Source organism: Pelophylax lessonae (genome assembly GCF_965119305.1).
Source record: "Pelophylax lessonae genome assembly, chromosome: 4".
Taxonomy (NCBI): Eukaryota; Metazoa; Chordata; class Amphibia; order Anura; family Ranidae; genus Pelophylax; species Pelophylax lessonae.
Genome location: NC_138771.1, coordinates 107,851,634 through 107,865,488, shown reverse-complemented (window position 1 = coordinate 107,865,488; position 13,855 = coordinate 107,851,634). Strand labels below are relative to the sequence as shown.

The 13,855-nt window shown below is 48.0% G+C and overlaps 1 protein-coding gene across 1 annotated transcript in view; it reads left to right on the top strand.

Annotated features, from left to right (window-relative positions):
- The window catches only part of MAPDA (N6-Methyl-AMP deaminase), a gene marked incomplete at its 5' end in the record, with an annotated part of 73,739 nt that overhangs the window by 55,993 nt on the left and 3,891 nt on the right, over positions 1-13,855 (top strand). Inside the window, one exon of the mRNA XM_082253286.1 lies at positions 4,926-5,026. Coding sequence (XP_082109412.1) covers positions 4,926-5,026 — 101 coding nt within the window. The remainder of the gene's footprint in view (positions 1-4,925; positions 5,027-13,855) is intronic.

Sequence of the window (13,855 nt, the reverse complement as noted above, 5' to 3'; positions counted from 1 at the left end):
GATGACGTGCCACCTGCCCGGCTGGAAATGGTGGATCAGATCCACCAAGGAGTCATGTATTTGTGTGATGCAGCCCTAAATGAGGCCTCCTTGGTGGCTCGCCTCTCTAGTGTCGCGGTACTTAACCGGCGACTGATCTGGCTGAAGAGCTGGTCGGCCGACCAGTCCTCAAGGAAAACTGTTGCTGATTTTTCCCTATGCTGGCTCTCGCCTTTTTGGCGAGGCGTTGGACACCTTGGTGAAAGGCGTCACGGGGGGCAAGAGCACTATGCTGCCCCAGAACCCGAAGAACATGTCTTTCCGAGGCAAGTGGGGTTCTGCGCCTAGATCCAATCAGGGGTCCTTTCGTGCCTTTCGGAATCAAACCAAGGGCAAGCCCTTCAAGGCTCAGTTGAACCAGAAGAAGCCCTGGGCGGGTAAGCAGAAGGCCGGCAATGCCGGCTCGGCAGGGCAATCCGCCTCTGCCTGAAGGGGCGCCCTCACCCATTTCAGGGGTGGGGGGACGTTTGCGCGGTTTCCTCCAACCTTGGCTGCTCCGGATATCGGACAGGTGGGTTCAGGAAATCGTTTGATCAGGTTACAAGATCGAATTCCTTTCCCGGCCGGCGGACAGATTCTTTCCCTCCAATCTCCATCTGCTTCCGGGGCGTCTGCAGGACTTGCATCAAGCGGTGCAGGACCTGCTTGCTCAGGGAGTGATTGTCCCGGTGTCTCATCGGAACAGGTTTTGGGGGTTTTATTCAAATCTGTTCACTGTGCCCAGGAAGGAGGGCAAAGTGCGTCCTATTCTGGACCTGAAAGCGCTGAACCGCTTCGTGCGTGTTCGGAAGTTTCGAATGGGTCTCTCCATTCGGTTGTAGCCTCCTTGAGTCCAGGAGAATTCCTGGCTTCGATAGATCTGAAGGATGCGTACCTGCACATCCCCATTTTGGAGGGTCATCAGCGGTACCTTCGGTTTGCTATCGCAGAGGACCACTACCAGTTTGTGGCGTTACCTTTCAGTCTCGCTTCGGCACCAAGGGTGTTTACCAAGGTGTTGGCGCCGGTTCTGGGCCTGCTGCGGGCCCAGGGCATTGCGGTCCTGGGGTACCTGGACGATCTGCTTCTGAGATCGCGTGCCAGCCAGGACCTTGTGCGCGATCTGTCCATCACGGTACAGACGCTCCAGGAGTTCGGATGGACCATCAACATTCAGAAATCGGCGTGGTCTCCATCGCTTCGCCTTCTCTATCTGGGGATGGTTCTGGACTCTGCTCAGGCAAAGGTGTTCTTGCCGGAGGACAAGCTCCGGACTTTGCGGGACGAACTCAGGTCCCTCAGGGACAATCCGTCCTCGTCACTCAGGACCTGCATGCGGGGCCTGGGGTTGATGGTGTCGGCCTTTGAGGCGATTCCCTTTGCCCAGTTCCACACGCGGGCTCTCCAGACGGAGATCCTGGCCAGGTGGGACAGACTACCTCAGTCCTTGGATCTGGATGTCTCCTTGAGTCGCCAGACCAGATTGGCTCTTCTATGGTGGATCCAGTCCCCGTCGGTGGCAGAAGGCAAGTCCTTCCGTCCGTTGGTGTGGACAGTGGTTACCACGGACGCCAGCCTGTCGGGCTGGGGTGGAGTCCTGGGCAACCTGTCTGCCCAGGGCACTTGGTCGGAGGAGGAGTCCTCCCTCCCGATTAAATGTGCTGGAATTACGAGCGATAAAACTCTTCCAGTGGTCGGACCGTCTCCGGGGCCTGCCTGTTCGCGTACAGACGGACAATGCTACCGCGGTGGCTTACATCAACCACCAGGGGGGCACCAGGAGTGCTCGAGCGGCCCGGGAGGTGACCGACATCCTGTCTTGGGCCGAGACTCATGTCCCGGCGATCTCAGCAGTTCACATTCTGGGTGTGGAAAATTGGCAGGCCGACTATCTGAGCCGCCAGACCCTGGACCAGGGGGAATGGTCCCTACACCCGGAGGTCTTTCAGATGCTGTGTGCGAGGTGGGGATCCCCAGACGTGGATCTGTTCACATCCCGGCTAAATCGAAAGGTGGAAAGGTTCGTGGCAAGGACGCCTCGGTTGCGTTGGTGGCCCCTTGGCATCAGTATCGTCTGATGTACGCCTTTCCTCCGATTCAGTTACTATCCCGGTTCCTTCGCAGATTGGTCTCGGAACCACACATAGTGATTCTGGTGGCGCCGGACTGGCCTCGCCGGTCCTGGTACACCGACGTTGTTCACCTGGCAGTGACGCCTCCGTGGCGTCTGCCTCTGCGGGAAGATCTCCTGTCTCAAGGTCCGATCATCCATCCTGCTTTACAGTCGCTGGCTTTAAAGGCCTAGCTGTTGAGACCCATGTCTTGAAGAACAAGGGTCTATCCCCTGAGGTTATCCCTATCCTAATCAAGGCTAGGAAATCCTCCTCTGGTAAGATCTATTACCGTACCTGGAAAGCCTATTTCGCCTGGTGTGAGTCCAGGGGGTTCTCCCCTCGTTCTTACTCGGTGTCGAGAATCTTGGCTTTCCTCCAGTCTGGAGTGGATCAGCGCCTGGCGCTGGCCACAATAAAGGGCCAGGTGTCTGCACTGGCTGTCCTTTTCCAACGCCCTGTGGCGTCTCATTCCTTGGTGCGCACCTTCATTCAAGGTGTGCGACATTTGGCTCCTCCCAGGAAAGAGCCTTTACCTCCATGGGACTTTAACTTGGTTCTGTCCGCGTTACAGCGTGCTCCCTTTGAAAACATCAGGGAGATAGCGTTGCCTCTGCTGTCGAAAAAGGTTGCTTTTCTGGTGGCGATCACTTCGGCTCGCAGAGTGTCGGAGCTGGCGGCGTTGTCTTGCCGCTCCCCTTACTTGATAATTCACAAGGATAAGGTGGTTTTGAGACCATCCCCATCCTTCCTTCCCAAGGTGATCTCTGAATTTCACCTTAATGAGGACATTGTCCTGCCTTCGCTTTGTACGAAGCCTAAACATCCAAAGGAGATTGCCTGTTGGATGTTGTCAGGGCGATCAGGGTTTACCTGTCGTCTACGGAATCCTTTCGGAAGACGGATTCCCTCTTTGTCCTTCCTGAGGGATCTCGGAAGGGCATGGCTGCGTCCGCAGCAACTATTGCCAAATGGACTAGACAGACCATTGAGCAGGCTTACGCCTTGAAGGAACGGGTTCCACCCTTCCCTGTTAAGGCGCACTCTACCAGGTCTTTGAGTGCATCCTGGGCCTATTGGCATCGGGCCTCGGTGGCCCAGGTGTGCAAGGCGTTGACTTGGTTGTCGGTGCACACTTTTTCCAAATTCTACAAAGTAGACGTTCTGGCATCAGCTGATGCTTCTTTTGGCCGCAAGGTTCTCAGTGCGGCAGTGCCATGATGGACCCTTGAATTTTTTTCTGGGTCCCTGGCTGTTGGCATTTGCTTTCCTGGGCTGTTGCTCCTGTTGAGCATTGTTTTTTTCTGTTGCCCAGTTGGTTTTCTTACGGTGCATGTAAGATTCCTTTCTCTGATGTGGGTACTGCGTTGCCCTTTCTACGGTTGCGTCTCCCACCCCTCATGTCTATACTGCTTTGGGACATCCCAACAGTGATGACTTAGAGGAGGCGGCGACTGTCGGAGGACGTAAGATAAAACTGAATTTTTGTAAAATCTTACCTGTAAAATTCCTTTCTCTGAGTCCTCCGACAGTCGCCGCCCCCGCCCCTCTTTTGGGGTTCTTATTACCTACTGCTATGCTACCAAACTGAGTTGGGAGTGGTGATGCAGGGGGGGGAGTATTGACCAGATGGGACAGCCCCCATGGGTGTGTATATGCTAATGCCTTTTGTCTTTGGACTAAGTCTATATGCCTAGCTATTCCTATGGATAGGAAGACAATACCCAACAGTGATGACTTAGAGGAGGCAGCGACTGTCGGAGGACTCAGAGAAAGGAATTTTACAGGTAAGATTTTACAAAAATTCAGTTTTTTGCATTTGGGGCATACATCCCTGTATGCATAGGGACCTGAACTGCATGTGTGCATGAGACCTTTTACATGATTTATTTTTTTGCCCACAGTTCTACTTTAAACATTGCTTTCTAAAATCAGAGGGAATAGTAGGTCATCACTCCATAATAAATCGAAAAAATAAAGTATAGCTTATTTGGATGATTGTTGGGGGAACAGATCTTTTCTGTAGTGCCCATTTGTGCATTCGGTACCCCACACATACAGCCCAATATTACAAAGCCATTTGTTTCAGTCTCTATGTAAACCACTCAGACTGGCTGTTTATGTAACTTTTTTATATAACATGATAATTATGAGTAATGCTCTAAATACAAATTTGTCAATACCTTATCAAAAATGAGCATATCTAAAATGAATGTATTAGTGGCAGTATTTTCTATTCTGCTTAGTTCATGCAATTGCTAAGTGGGGCCTTTTGTCAACACAGAATAATAACATGCACAGGAAAATGACTTTTCATATTACAGAAGGTTTTTAAGGCCAAGTAGAATAACTGTATTGAGCTCATAATGGTTAGAATCAATTATCCATCTTGTAACAGGTCAAGGTCTATAACAGATGCTGCTGGAGCATTCTTAGCAAAAAAAAAATTCTTTATATACTAGGTTGTAAACTAGAGAAGGATTTACCTTGAACTCATCTAGGGCATTGAGTCGGCCTTGCGGGGATCAGTGACTCAGGTGCTGCGTTATAATTATTTCTGTTGAACAGCCACGTTCCTTTCTGTTTACAATGTAAATTGGGCCTGAATTTCAAGCCGCTATTTATTCATGAATGTAAAATAATGAGGAGGCCGCCTGGCCAGATATATTTAGATGTTAACAATTTGTTCCATGCCATGCACTAGTTTATCTACAAGGTAGAGTTAAATATCAGCATAAAAGGAATATTCATCATGACAGTCGGCTTGTAATAATGTGTGCCGTTTTCTCTATTTAGAGCTCTGCATTACTTCAAATATCAAAGGACAGACTGTTCCCTCTTATGACAAGCATCATTTTGGCTTCTGGTACAACTTGGGTCATCAATCTGTACTATGTGTAAGTAGTTTTACAATGTTTGTTAAGGTATCAGTTAAAATGCACACATTTCTCTCACATCCTCTGACAGACGCAGCTCTGGAAGGTTTCTACACTAATGGGTTATGTGCACCCTCTTCAGGAGTAGCTAGGCAGTGAAAGCTTTCACTAGGCACGCCTTTAGGGGCTGTCCTATCCACATGACCCCAGATAAACATCGCCCTGAGTTGCAGCGTACCCCTCTTGGCTGGCAGCACCCCCACTCAGGGTGGGAGGCGAGCTGTATCGGAGCGGAGCCCCATGGTATGGTGAGTGATACATGCCCCCCGTGTCCCTGGGACAGATGCCTGTGGGGGAGCTGTGGGCCCACTCCTGGGGATAAAAGTGCTGTGTTTTTCCTCAAAATATCACTCTGGCCTGTCAGGACAGGTCCTGCCCTCCCTGCTCCCGCTGGGGGCGCTAAATCGGCGATTAACGCCATGGGGAAGGGGTGTGATAATGTTAGCTTGTCCTGGGGGAGGGGGTCCCCTATAGTGGGTTCCCATGAAGGCCTCATTCCCTGGGCTAATGACCGTTGGCGCCCTTTTCGTCCGCCATTTTAAGTGTGGGCATTAAGCTGCATTCAAGTAAGGGCAGCAGTGATTTTCTGTGTTTCCCTGAGTGTTTGGCGCCGTTTTTGGGTTCACTTACACTTAGTGGCAGGTTCGCTGCTTAAACCGGTGTTTGCCTACGTCTTAGTTTCTCATTCTCAGTTACGGAATGGATCAGGGTGCTTAAGAACAACCTGCAGGCTGAGTCGGTTCCTCTGACTCTAACTGAACTCACAGATCAGATGGCCCAGGCCATGGTGTACCTGTGTGATGCGGCCCGGGACGAGGCCCCTCTGGTTGCCAGCGAGTCTGCGGTTTGGGCTTGCATTGTCCCGCATGGTGTGGTTGGGTGAACGTCTGTTTGGTGACTTCTTGGATGAGTTAATCAAGGGTCTAACAGGGGGCAAGAGTACTCTTCTCCCACAATCCTCAAAAAGTAAGACACCTTGCAGTAAGCTGGGGCCTTCCTTCAAGACTCACTGGGGGCTTTTTCGTGCCTCAGGGGCTCAGGACAAAAGCAAAACGTTCCGAGCCTCCGGAGGAAACAAGAAGTCTTGGTCGGGTAAGTCCAAGGCCGCTCAGTCCAGTTCAACAGACAAGTCCTCCTCTGCATGAAGGGACGCCCCCACCCGGATCAGGGGTGGGGGGATGTCTGCGTCAATTTTGGCAACCTTGGATTCCAGACAAATGGGTTCACGAATTGATTTGTACAGGGTACGAGATCGAATTTCCATCTGACTCCGGATCGTTTGACTGATCTCAGGTAGGCAGTGTGGAATCTCTTTGCATAGGGAGTTATTGTCCCGGTCCAATTCTGGACCTCAAATCGCTGAACCACTTTGTGCGGGTGCAGAAGTTTTGGATGGAATCCATCTGGTCGTTGGTGGCGTCAAGGAGACTTTCTGGCCTCCATCGACTTAAAAGATGCGTATATGCACATCCCTATTTCCGAGGGCCACCAACGATATCCCCGTTTCGGGCTGGCGGAGAAGCACTATCAATTTGTGGCATTACCCTTTGGTCTAGCCTCTGCTCCCAGAGTCTTCACCAAGATTTTAGCCCCGGTGTTGGCTTCAGGAATTGGGGTGGACCATCAACTTCCAGAAGTCTGCGCTGACTCCGTCAGTACGTCAGAGTTATCTGTGCATGGTTTTGGACTCCGCTCAAGCAATAGTTTTTTTTCCGGAGAAAAAACTCCAGACCCTGCAGGGCAAGATCAGGATCCTGAAGGACAACGATCTCTCCTCCCTGCTGACCTGTATGAGGGCTCTAGGGCTGATGGTGTCGTCCTTTGAGGTGGTCCCTTTTGCCCAATTTCATACGAGAGCTCCGCAAGCAGAGATTCTTGCCAAGTGGAACAGAGATCCGCAATCCTTGGACAGGATGATTTGTCTAAGCTGTCTCATGAGGTCAGAGCTCTCGTGGTTACTCCGGTCGCCCGCTCTGAGCCAGGGCAGGTCCTTCCTGCTGCTGTTGTGGACGGTGATCACCAGGGATGCCAGCCTAAATGGCTGGGACAAAGTACTGGACACTCTTTGCGTCCAAGGAACGTGGTTGACGGTGGAGTCGTCTCTATTGGTCAATGTCCTGGAGCTCAGGGCGATAAAGCTCTGCCTGCTCCATTGGGCGCCTCGGTTACAGGGTCTCCCAGTTCGAGTTCAAACCAACAATGCTACAGCCGTGGCTTACATCAATCACCAAGGGGGCACCAAGAGTGCTCGGGCGGCCGAGCAAGTGGCCGAGATTCTGACCTGGGCCAAGGCGCACATTCCGGCTCTTTCCGCAGTTCACATCCCAGGGGTGGAGAACTGGCAGGCGGATTACCTGAGTCGTCAGACTCTGGATCAGGGGTAATGGTCCCTGCATCCTGAGGTCCTTCGCCTCCTGTGTGCCCGATGGGGAACTCTGGAGGTGGATCTGTTTGCATCTCGTCTAAACAGAATAGTAGAGCGGTTTGTGGCCAGGGCTGGAGATCCTCTGGTGGTGCCTCGGAGCCGTTATCGCCTGATCTATGCCTTTCCTCCGTTACAACTGTTGTCTCGGTTCCTCCGCAGGTTGGCGGTGGAGACTGTGCAGGTGATCCTGGTAGTGCTAGACTGGCTGCGCTGGTCTTGGTACGCAGACGTGGTGAGGATGGCCGTTGAGCCTCCATGGCGGCTGCCTCTGAGAGAAGATCTGCTGTCTCACGGACCGATCTTCCATCCTGCTTTATGGTTGCTGGCTTTAACGGCCTGGTGGTTGAAGGCCAGGTGTTGAGAGACAGAGGTCTCTCTGAAGCTTTCATTTCTTCCTTGTTGAGAGCTAGGAAGTCGACTTCCAGAAAAAATGATCATTGTAACTGGAAGATGTATATTGCCCAGGGCGAGTCGTAAGGGTTGCATCCTCGTTCCTTTTCGGTGGCTAGGGTCTTGGCTTTCTTACAGAAAGGTGTGGAGCAACGTTTGGCTTTGGGCATGATCAAAGGTCAGGTATCGGCCTTAGCCCTTTATTTCCAATGTCCCTTGGTGACTAACTCCTTAATTCACACATTTATACAGGGGGTGCGTCATCTGGCTCAGCTGAGGTGATCCCGTTACCCCGGTGGGATTTGAATTTGTTTTTGTCCGTTCTACAACGGCCTCCTTTTGAAAATATCAGACAAATTTCTCTGCCCTTGTTATCTCAGAAAGTTGCCTTTCTGGTGGCTATCACCTCTGCTCGCAGGGTGTCTGAGTTGGCGGCTCTGTCTTGCAGTTTGCCTTATCTGGTCGTTCATAGGGATAAGGTTGTCGTATGACCTAACCAATCTTTTCTACCTAAGGTGGGGTCGGCTTCCCACTTCAATGAAGTTTTCGTGTTGCCTTCGCTATGTGCAAACACCAAGCATCCCAAAGACATTGCCTTGCATTCACTGGATGTTGTTCGGGCGATCAGGGTTTACCTGTCAGCCACGGAATCTTTTTGCACGTCTGATTCTATATTTGTCCTTCCAGAAGGATCTCGTAAAGGTTCGGCGGCGTCTGCTGCAACCATATCAAAATGGATCAGACAGACTATTATTCAGGCCTATTCACTAAATGGTCAGGTTCCCCCTTTCCCTGTGAGGGCGCATACTACTAGAGTGCTGAGTACCTCTTGGGCTTTTTGCCATCAGGCATCAGTGGCTCAGGTGTGTAAAGTGGCGACTTGGTCGTCTGTACACACTTTTACAAATTTCTACAAGATTGATCTGCTGGCATCCTCAGATGCTTCTTTTGGCCGCAAAGTTTTGCAGGCTGCTGTTTGCTGAGGAGACTGAATGTTCTCTTTCAGGGGTGAATTTTTGTTTTGGGGTAAGCTCCTGTTGGTGTTGGTTGAGCTTCTGTTGCCCTGTTGGCTACGTTTTTTTAGCCTTGTTAAAACGTTAACAGTTGTTGGTTGCGTTCTTCCCACCCCTCATGCCTATACTGCTATGGGACATACTATTAGTGAAGAAACCTTCCAGAGCAGGGTCTGTCAGAGGATTTAAGAGAAAATAGGATTTTTGAACTTACCGTGAAATGTCCTCTGACAGACGCTGCTCCCGCCCCTCTATGTTTGGGGTTGGTTGTGTTCTCCTTCACTGCTTTGCTACGAAACGGATTCTATGAGCAGGTGTGTCTGGGGTCATGTGGATAGGACGGCCCCTAAAGGTGTGCCTAGTGAAAGCTTTCACTGCCTAGCTACTCCTGAAGAGGGCGCACATAACCCATTAGTGAAGAAACCTTCCAGAGCTGTGTCTGTCAGAGGACTCAGAGAAAATAATTTTACGGTAAGTTCTTACAAAAATTCTATTTTTCACACAATTGCTGACATGAAAAATGGGCACACATGTGTATTCCCATTTTCTACAAGGCTGGAGACAAGAGGCAGTCATATTAAAGTAATTTTAATTTTTTTAATTTATTGGTTGAACTAGATGGACCTGTTTTTTTTTTTTACCTGGCTAACTAGGTAACTATAGTAACAAAATATAGTCAGTTATTTTGATTATAACATATATAATTTGCATTTAAAAATCTGATTGACAGTGAATATTTAAAAGGCCAAAATTCATTATTAGGTACATCTACAAAACAGTAAAATGTAAGGGCGGCCATATGTGAATCAAAATTCACCTGGTTCGATCCATGTATGGGCAGGCTGGTTGTACAGAAGTTGATCTGATTGCCGTATGTACACCCAGCCTGACAGGTTTTTCCTGAACAATCAGTGCCACCATCAGAGCACAATAGCACAGCGGGAGTGATCACCCAATCTACATCGATTGTGTCACATACACAATGCCTCCTGCGCTTAGGAAAATGGCCCCTGGATGTGCTTTATGTCTTCATTGGTCTTAGAAACGGGTAACCATGGTCTTGCTGCCCTCAAAGACTTAGGGGAGTCTAACACTGCAACTATACAAAACACACCGAGGGTGCACCGACCTAGTGCATTATCCCGAGACAATTAATTTATTAAATAAAAGCACAGTGGCTCGGGGTCTTCAGTGACTGTTACACCCACACAGGTAACTGTCTGCCCATTTGGGACACGAGCAGGCATCTAAGAGAGTCTGCAGGAAATAAAAGAAGTACAGCGCCAAATATAACATATCAATGTGTCAATATCATATCAATGTATCAGTAAAATGAAAAGCTGATCAGAGTCCATATAAAATCAGTGAAGCCAGGTTATGAGGGTCAGAGGTGAAATGAAATAAAGATTCCAGCACCATAGATGGAAAACCCCAATCCTGGAAGAACCACGTGCTCATGTGTAGTAAAACCCTTACCGGAACATTAGACCCCCGGTTAACCACTTAAGCCCCGGAGGATTTGGCTGCTTAAAGACCAGGGGGTATTTTGCGATTCGGCACTGCGTGACATTAACGGACAATTGCGTGGTCGTGCGACGCTGTACCTAAACGAATTTGACGTCCTTTTTTTCCCACAAACAGAGCTTTCTTTTGGTGGTATTTGATCACCTGTGCGATTTTTTGATCATGCGCTAATAAACAAAAAAAGAGCGTCAATTTTGCAAAAATAACAATATTTTTCTCATTTTTTTATATGAAATTCCCCCAAAAAAATGTAAAAATCAAAATTTTTTAACATTTTCGGCCAATTTGTTTTATGCTACATATGTTTGGTAAAAAAAATCGCAAAAATCGTATTTTGATTGGTTTGCGCAAAAGTTATCGCGTTTACTAACAAAGCGAAAGATTTTTGTTTTTTTTTTTTTTTAACGCGTAATGGCGGCGATCTGCGATTTTTTTTTTTTTTTTTTTTTGCGGTACTGCGACATTGCGGCGGACAGATCGGACCCTTGACTGACATTTTTGACACTTTTGGGGTTACCAGTGACATTTCTACAGTAATCAGTGCTATATATATGCACTGTTACTGTAAAATTACACTGGCAGTGAAGGGGTTAACTTTATTTGAGAGGGAGGGGCTGTGTGTGTCCCTAGGGGCGTGATTCTGACTGTGATTGGCTGTGGCTTGAGCTGTAGGAACAATGATCAACGGTCCTACATAGTAGAACCGTATGATCATTGTTTCTACACAGGGGAGAATGACAGGCGGCTTGTTTACACTAGCCGCCTGCCTTTCTCCCTCTCCCCCGACGATCGCTGAGTGACCGGCGGACATCGGGTCCGCCGGTCACACACACGGGGGGGTCCGTGACCGCGCCGCACGCTCGCTCCCCAGAGCCTCACAGGCTAGTGACGTACCGATACGTCACTCTGCCTGTGAGGGGCTGACCGCCGCAGTATATGTACTTGCGGCGGTCGGCAAGTGGTTAAGGAAGGTCGAACAGGCATGGATCCCAAAAAAAACCAAACGGGGTAGGGTCCACTCGGGTAACTGGCACCAGGTTCCACACGGTAACTTGATCAACAATAACGTATCCTCACACATTCATGATTCATGAGTAATGGATAGAGATATCCCTCCAAAAGCAAATGAGGCTCAAATAGTGGAGTACGTACATTTTATTGAAAAGAAATAACAAGTAAAAAACTCACATAGCGTTGCATGATACAAAGCATGTATTTAAAATAGGCCACGGCTGGAGGCATGTCTGCTTGTGGGCTGGCTTGCCTGACGAGTTTCGTCGCACCATCGGACGTTGTCAAAGGCGAAGCCTGTGTCATGCAGCACGCCTTAAATAATGTCCCCAAATGAAAGAAGCGATCGCGCACTTCCGCTTCCGGTAGCGGTGTGCGTGATGGCGCACTTCTGCCTCCGGTTGCGGCAAGAGCGATGAGGTACTTCCGCCATCACTGGTAACAATCCGGACGTATAGATGGGACGCATGCTCACGAGTCTCCTCCTACAAGGCACATCACATCCGGGATGGCAACACAAAGTATGCGGTTCACCAGAACCAGGAAACAAGACGAAAGTGCGGTCCATCCTACGTCTTGCTGCTCCTCCCCTAGGAACAACTAATAAACGAAACCACATAACTGATATACAATTGAATGACGATCTAATCAGTTCATGAATCCATTAATGTAAGAGTATATAATTTACATAAATAGACCCAACATAAAAAGAAAGGCGAGGAATAGAAAAAAACAAGAACCCCCCCCACTCTTCATGGTGGGTCCAATAAAAGAGCAAATAAAACACATATTATAAATAGTTGCTCTTAGGAGCCTGAAATTGCACCTGTAATCTGCTGATCGTGGGTGCAATGATCTGCAAGCTGCTTAGGAAAAAAATCTTAAATTACACTTTTATCTGAAAAATAAAATGTTCAGTTTTTTTTTTCTTTTTTCTGTAAGAGTAACTTACCTTTTAATGTATGATCAGCTTCATTCACCAACAGTTCAAACACCTCATAAATTTATAAGATGTTCAGACAAGTGGTAATTTCTTTCTATTGGTTTCTTCATTTTCCTTGATACGTGTAGCATCCTCTATTTTTGGTCCCCCATTGGGTACATTTTTTTATTTTAATTTCCTGTCTCTGTGACCCCCCAATAGCAACACACACTAAAAAACAAGAAAAAATATTTTGAGCTATACATGGGTCATAATAAAAGCTTTTAACAACAACATTTAGGCCCTGCATTTAAGGCACACACATTAAGACATGTTATGTTAAGGCAGGCGCATTCATTGGAATGTGCTGCTTAATACACAAAAAGATACATAAAAATATGCATGCACCATTATTAGAAACACAGCTCACTACAATGCACACTATTGTGTTACTGGGCATTGTGGTGCACTACAACGCATGTGTTTTGAAAAGTTGCCTTGGAATGCCATTTAGAATTAATGAAATTGAATCATGCCAAGACAGTAGTGGGAATCCTGCGTTAGTTCATGTAAATATGGTTGCTGTTCCAAGTGATACAATACATATTTTAAAAACATGCAAAAGAATTCAAGGAGGTGGCATTTTGTTTTGTACACAGGTCTATGTTGTTATTAGGTCTGTTGGCCTTCACATATACAGTGGTGAAAATAATTATTTGATCCCCTGCAGTATTTGTAAGTTTGCCCACTTACAAAGAAATTATGTATAGTTGTTATCATAGGTGTATTTCCAATGATAGACACAGAATATTAACCAAAAATCCAGAAAAAACACATGATACAAATGTTATAAACTAACTTGCAGTTAAGTGAGTAAAATATGTATTTGATCCCCTACCAACTAACAAGAATTCTGGCTCCCACAGACTGGCTACAGTATGTGCTCATGTGGTACACAGATTAGTTCTATCAATAAAGGCCCCTTTCACACTAGTGCGACTTAAAAGTCGTGCGATTTTGCCGTGACTTTTTGCTGCGACTTTTACCGCGATTTTGACTGGGCTTGAATGTCTTTGGCCTCAAAATCGTGCCAAAGTAGTGCAGGGACTACTTTGAAGTCGGTGCGACTTCAAGTCGCGCTGATATGAATGGGGCTCTTTGAAAATAATGTAAAACGACTTGTCATGCGATTTTGCGGTCCAAAATCGTGGGACAAGTCGCACTAGTGTGAAAGGGGCCTTAAGAATGTGCTCCTAATGACAACTCTGTGTATAAAAGACACCTGTCCACAGAATCTTTCTTCCATTCAAACCTCACCATCATGGGCAAGACCAAAGAGCTGTGAAAGGACGTCAGGGACAAGATGGTAGACCTTCACAAGGCAGAAGTGGGCTACAAGACCATCAGCAAGAAACTTGGTGAGAAGGTGACAACCATTGCAGCTTTATTCGCAAATGGAAGAAATACAAAATAACCATCAATCGCCCTCGGTCTGAAGCTCCATG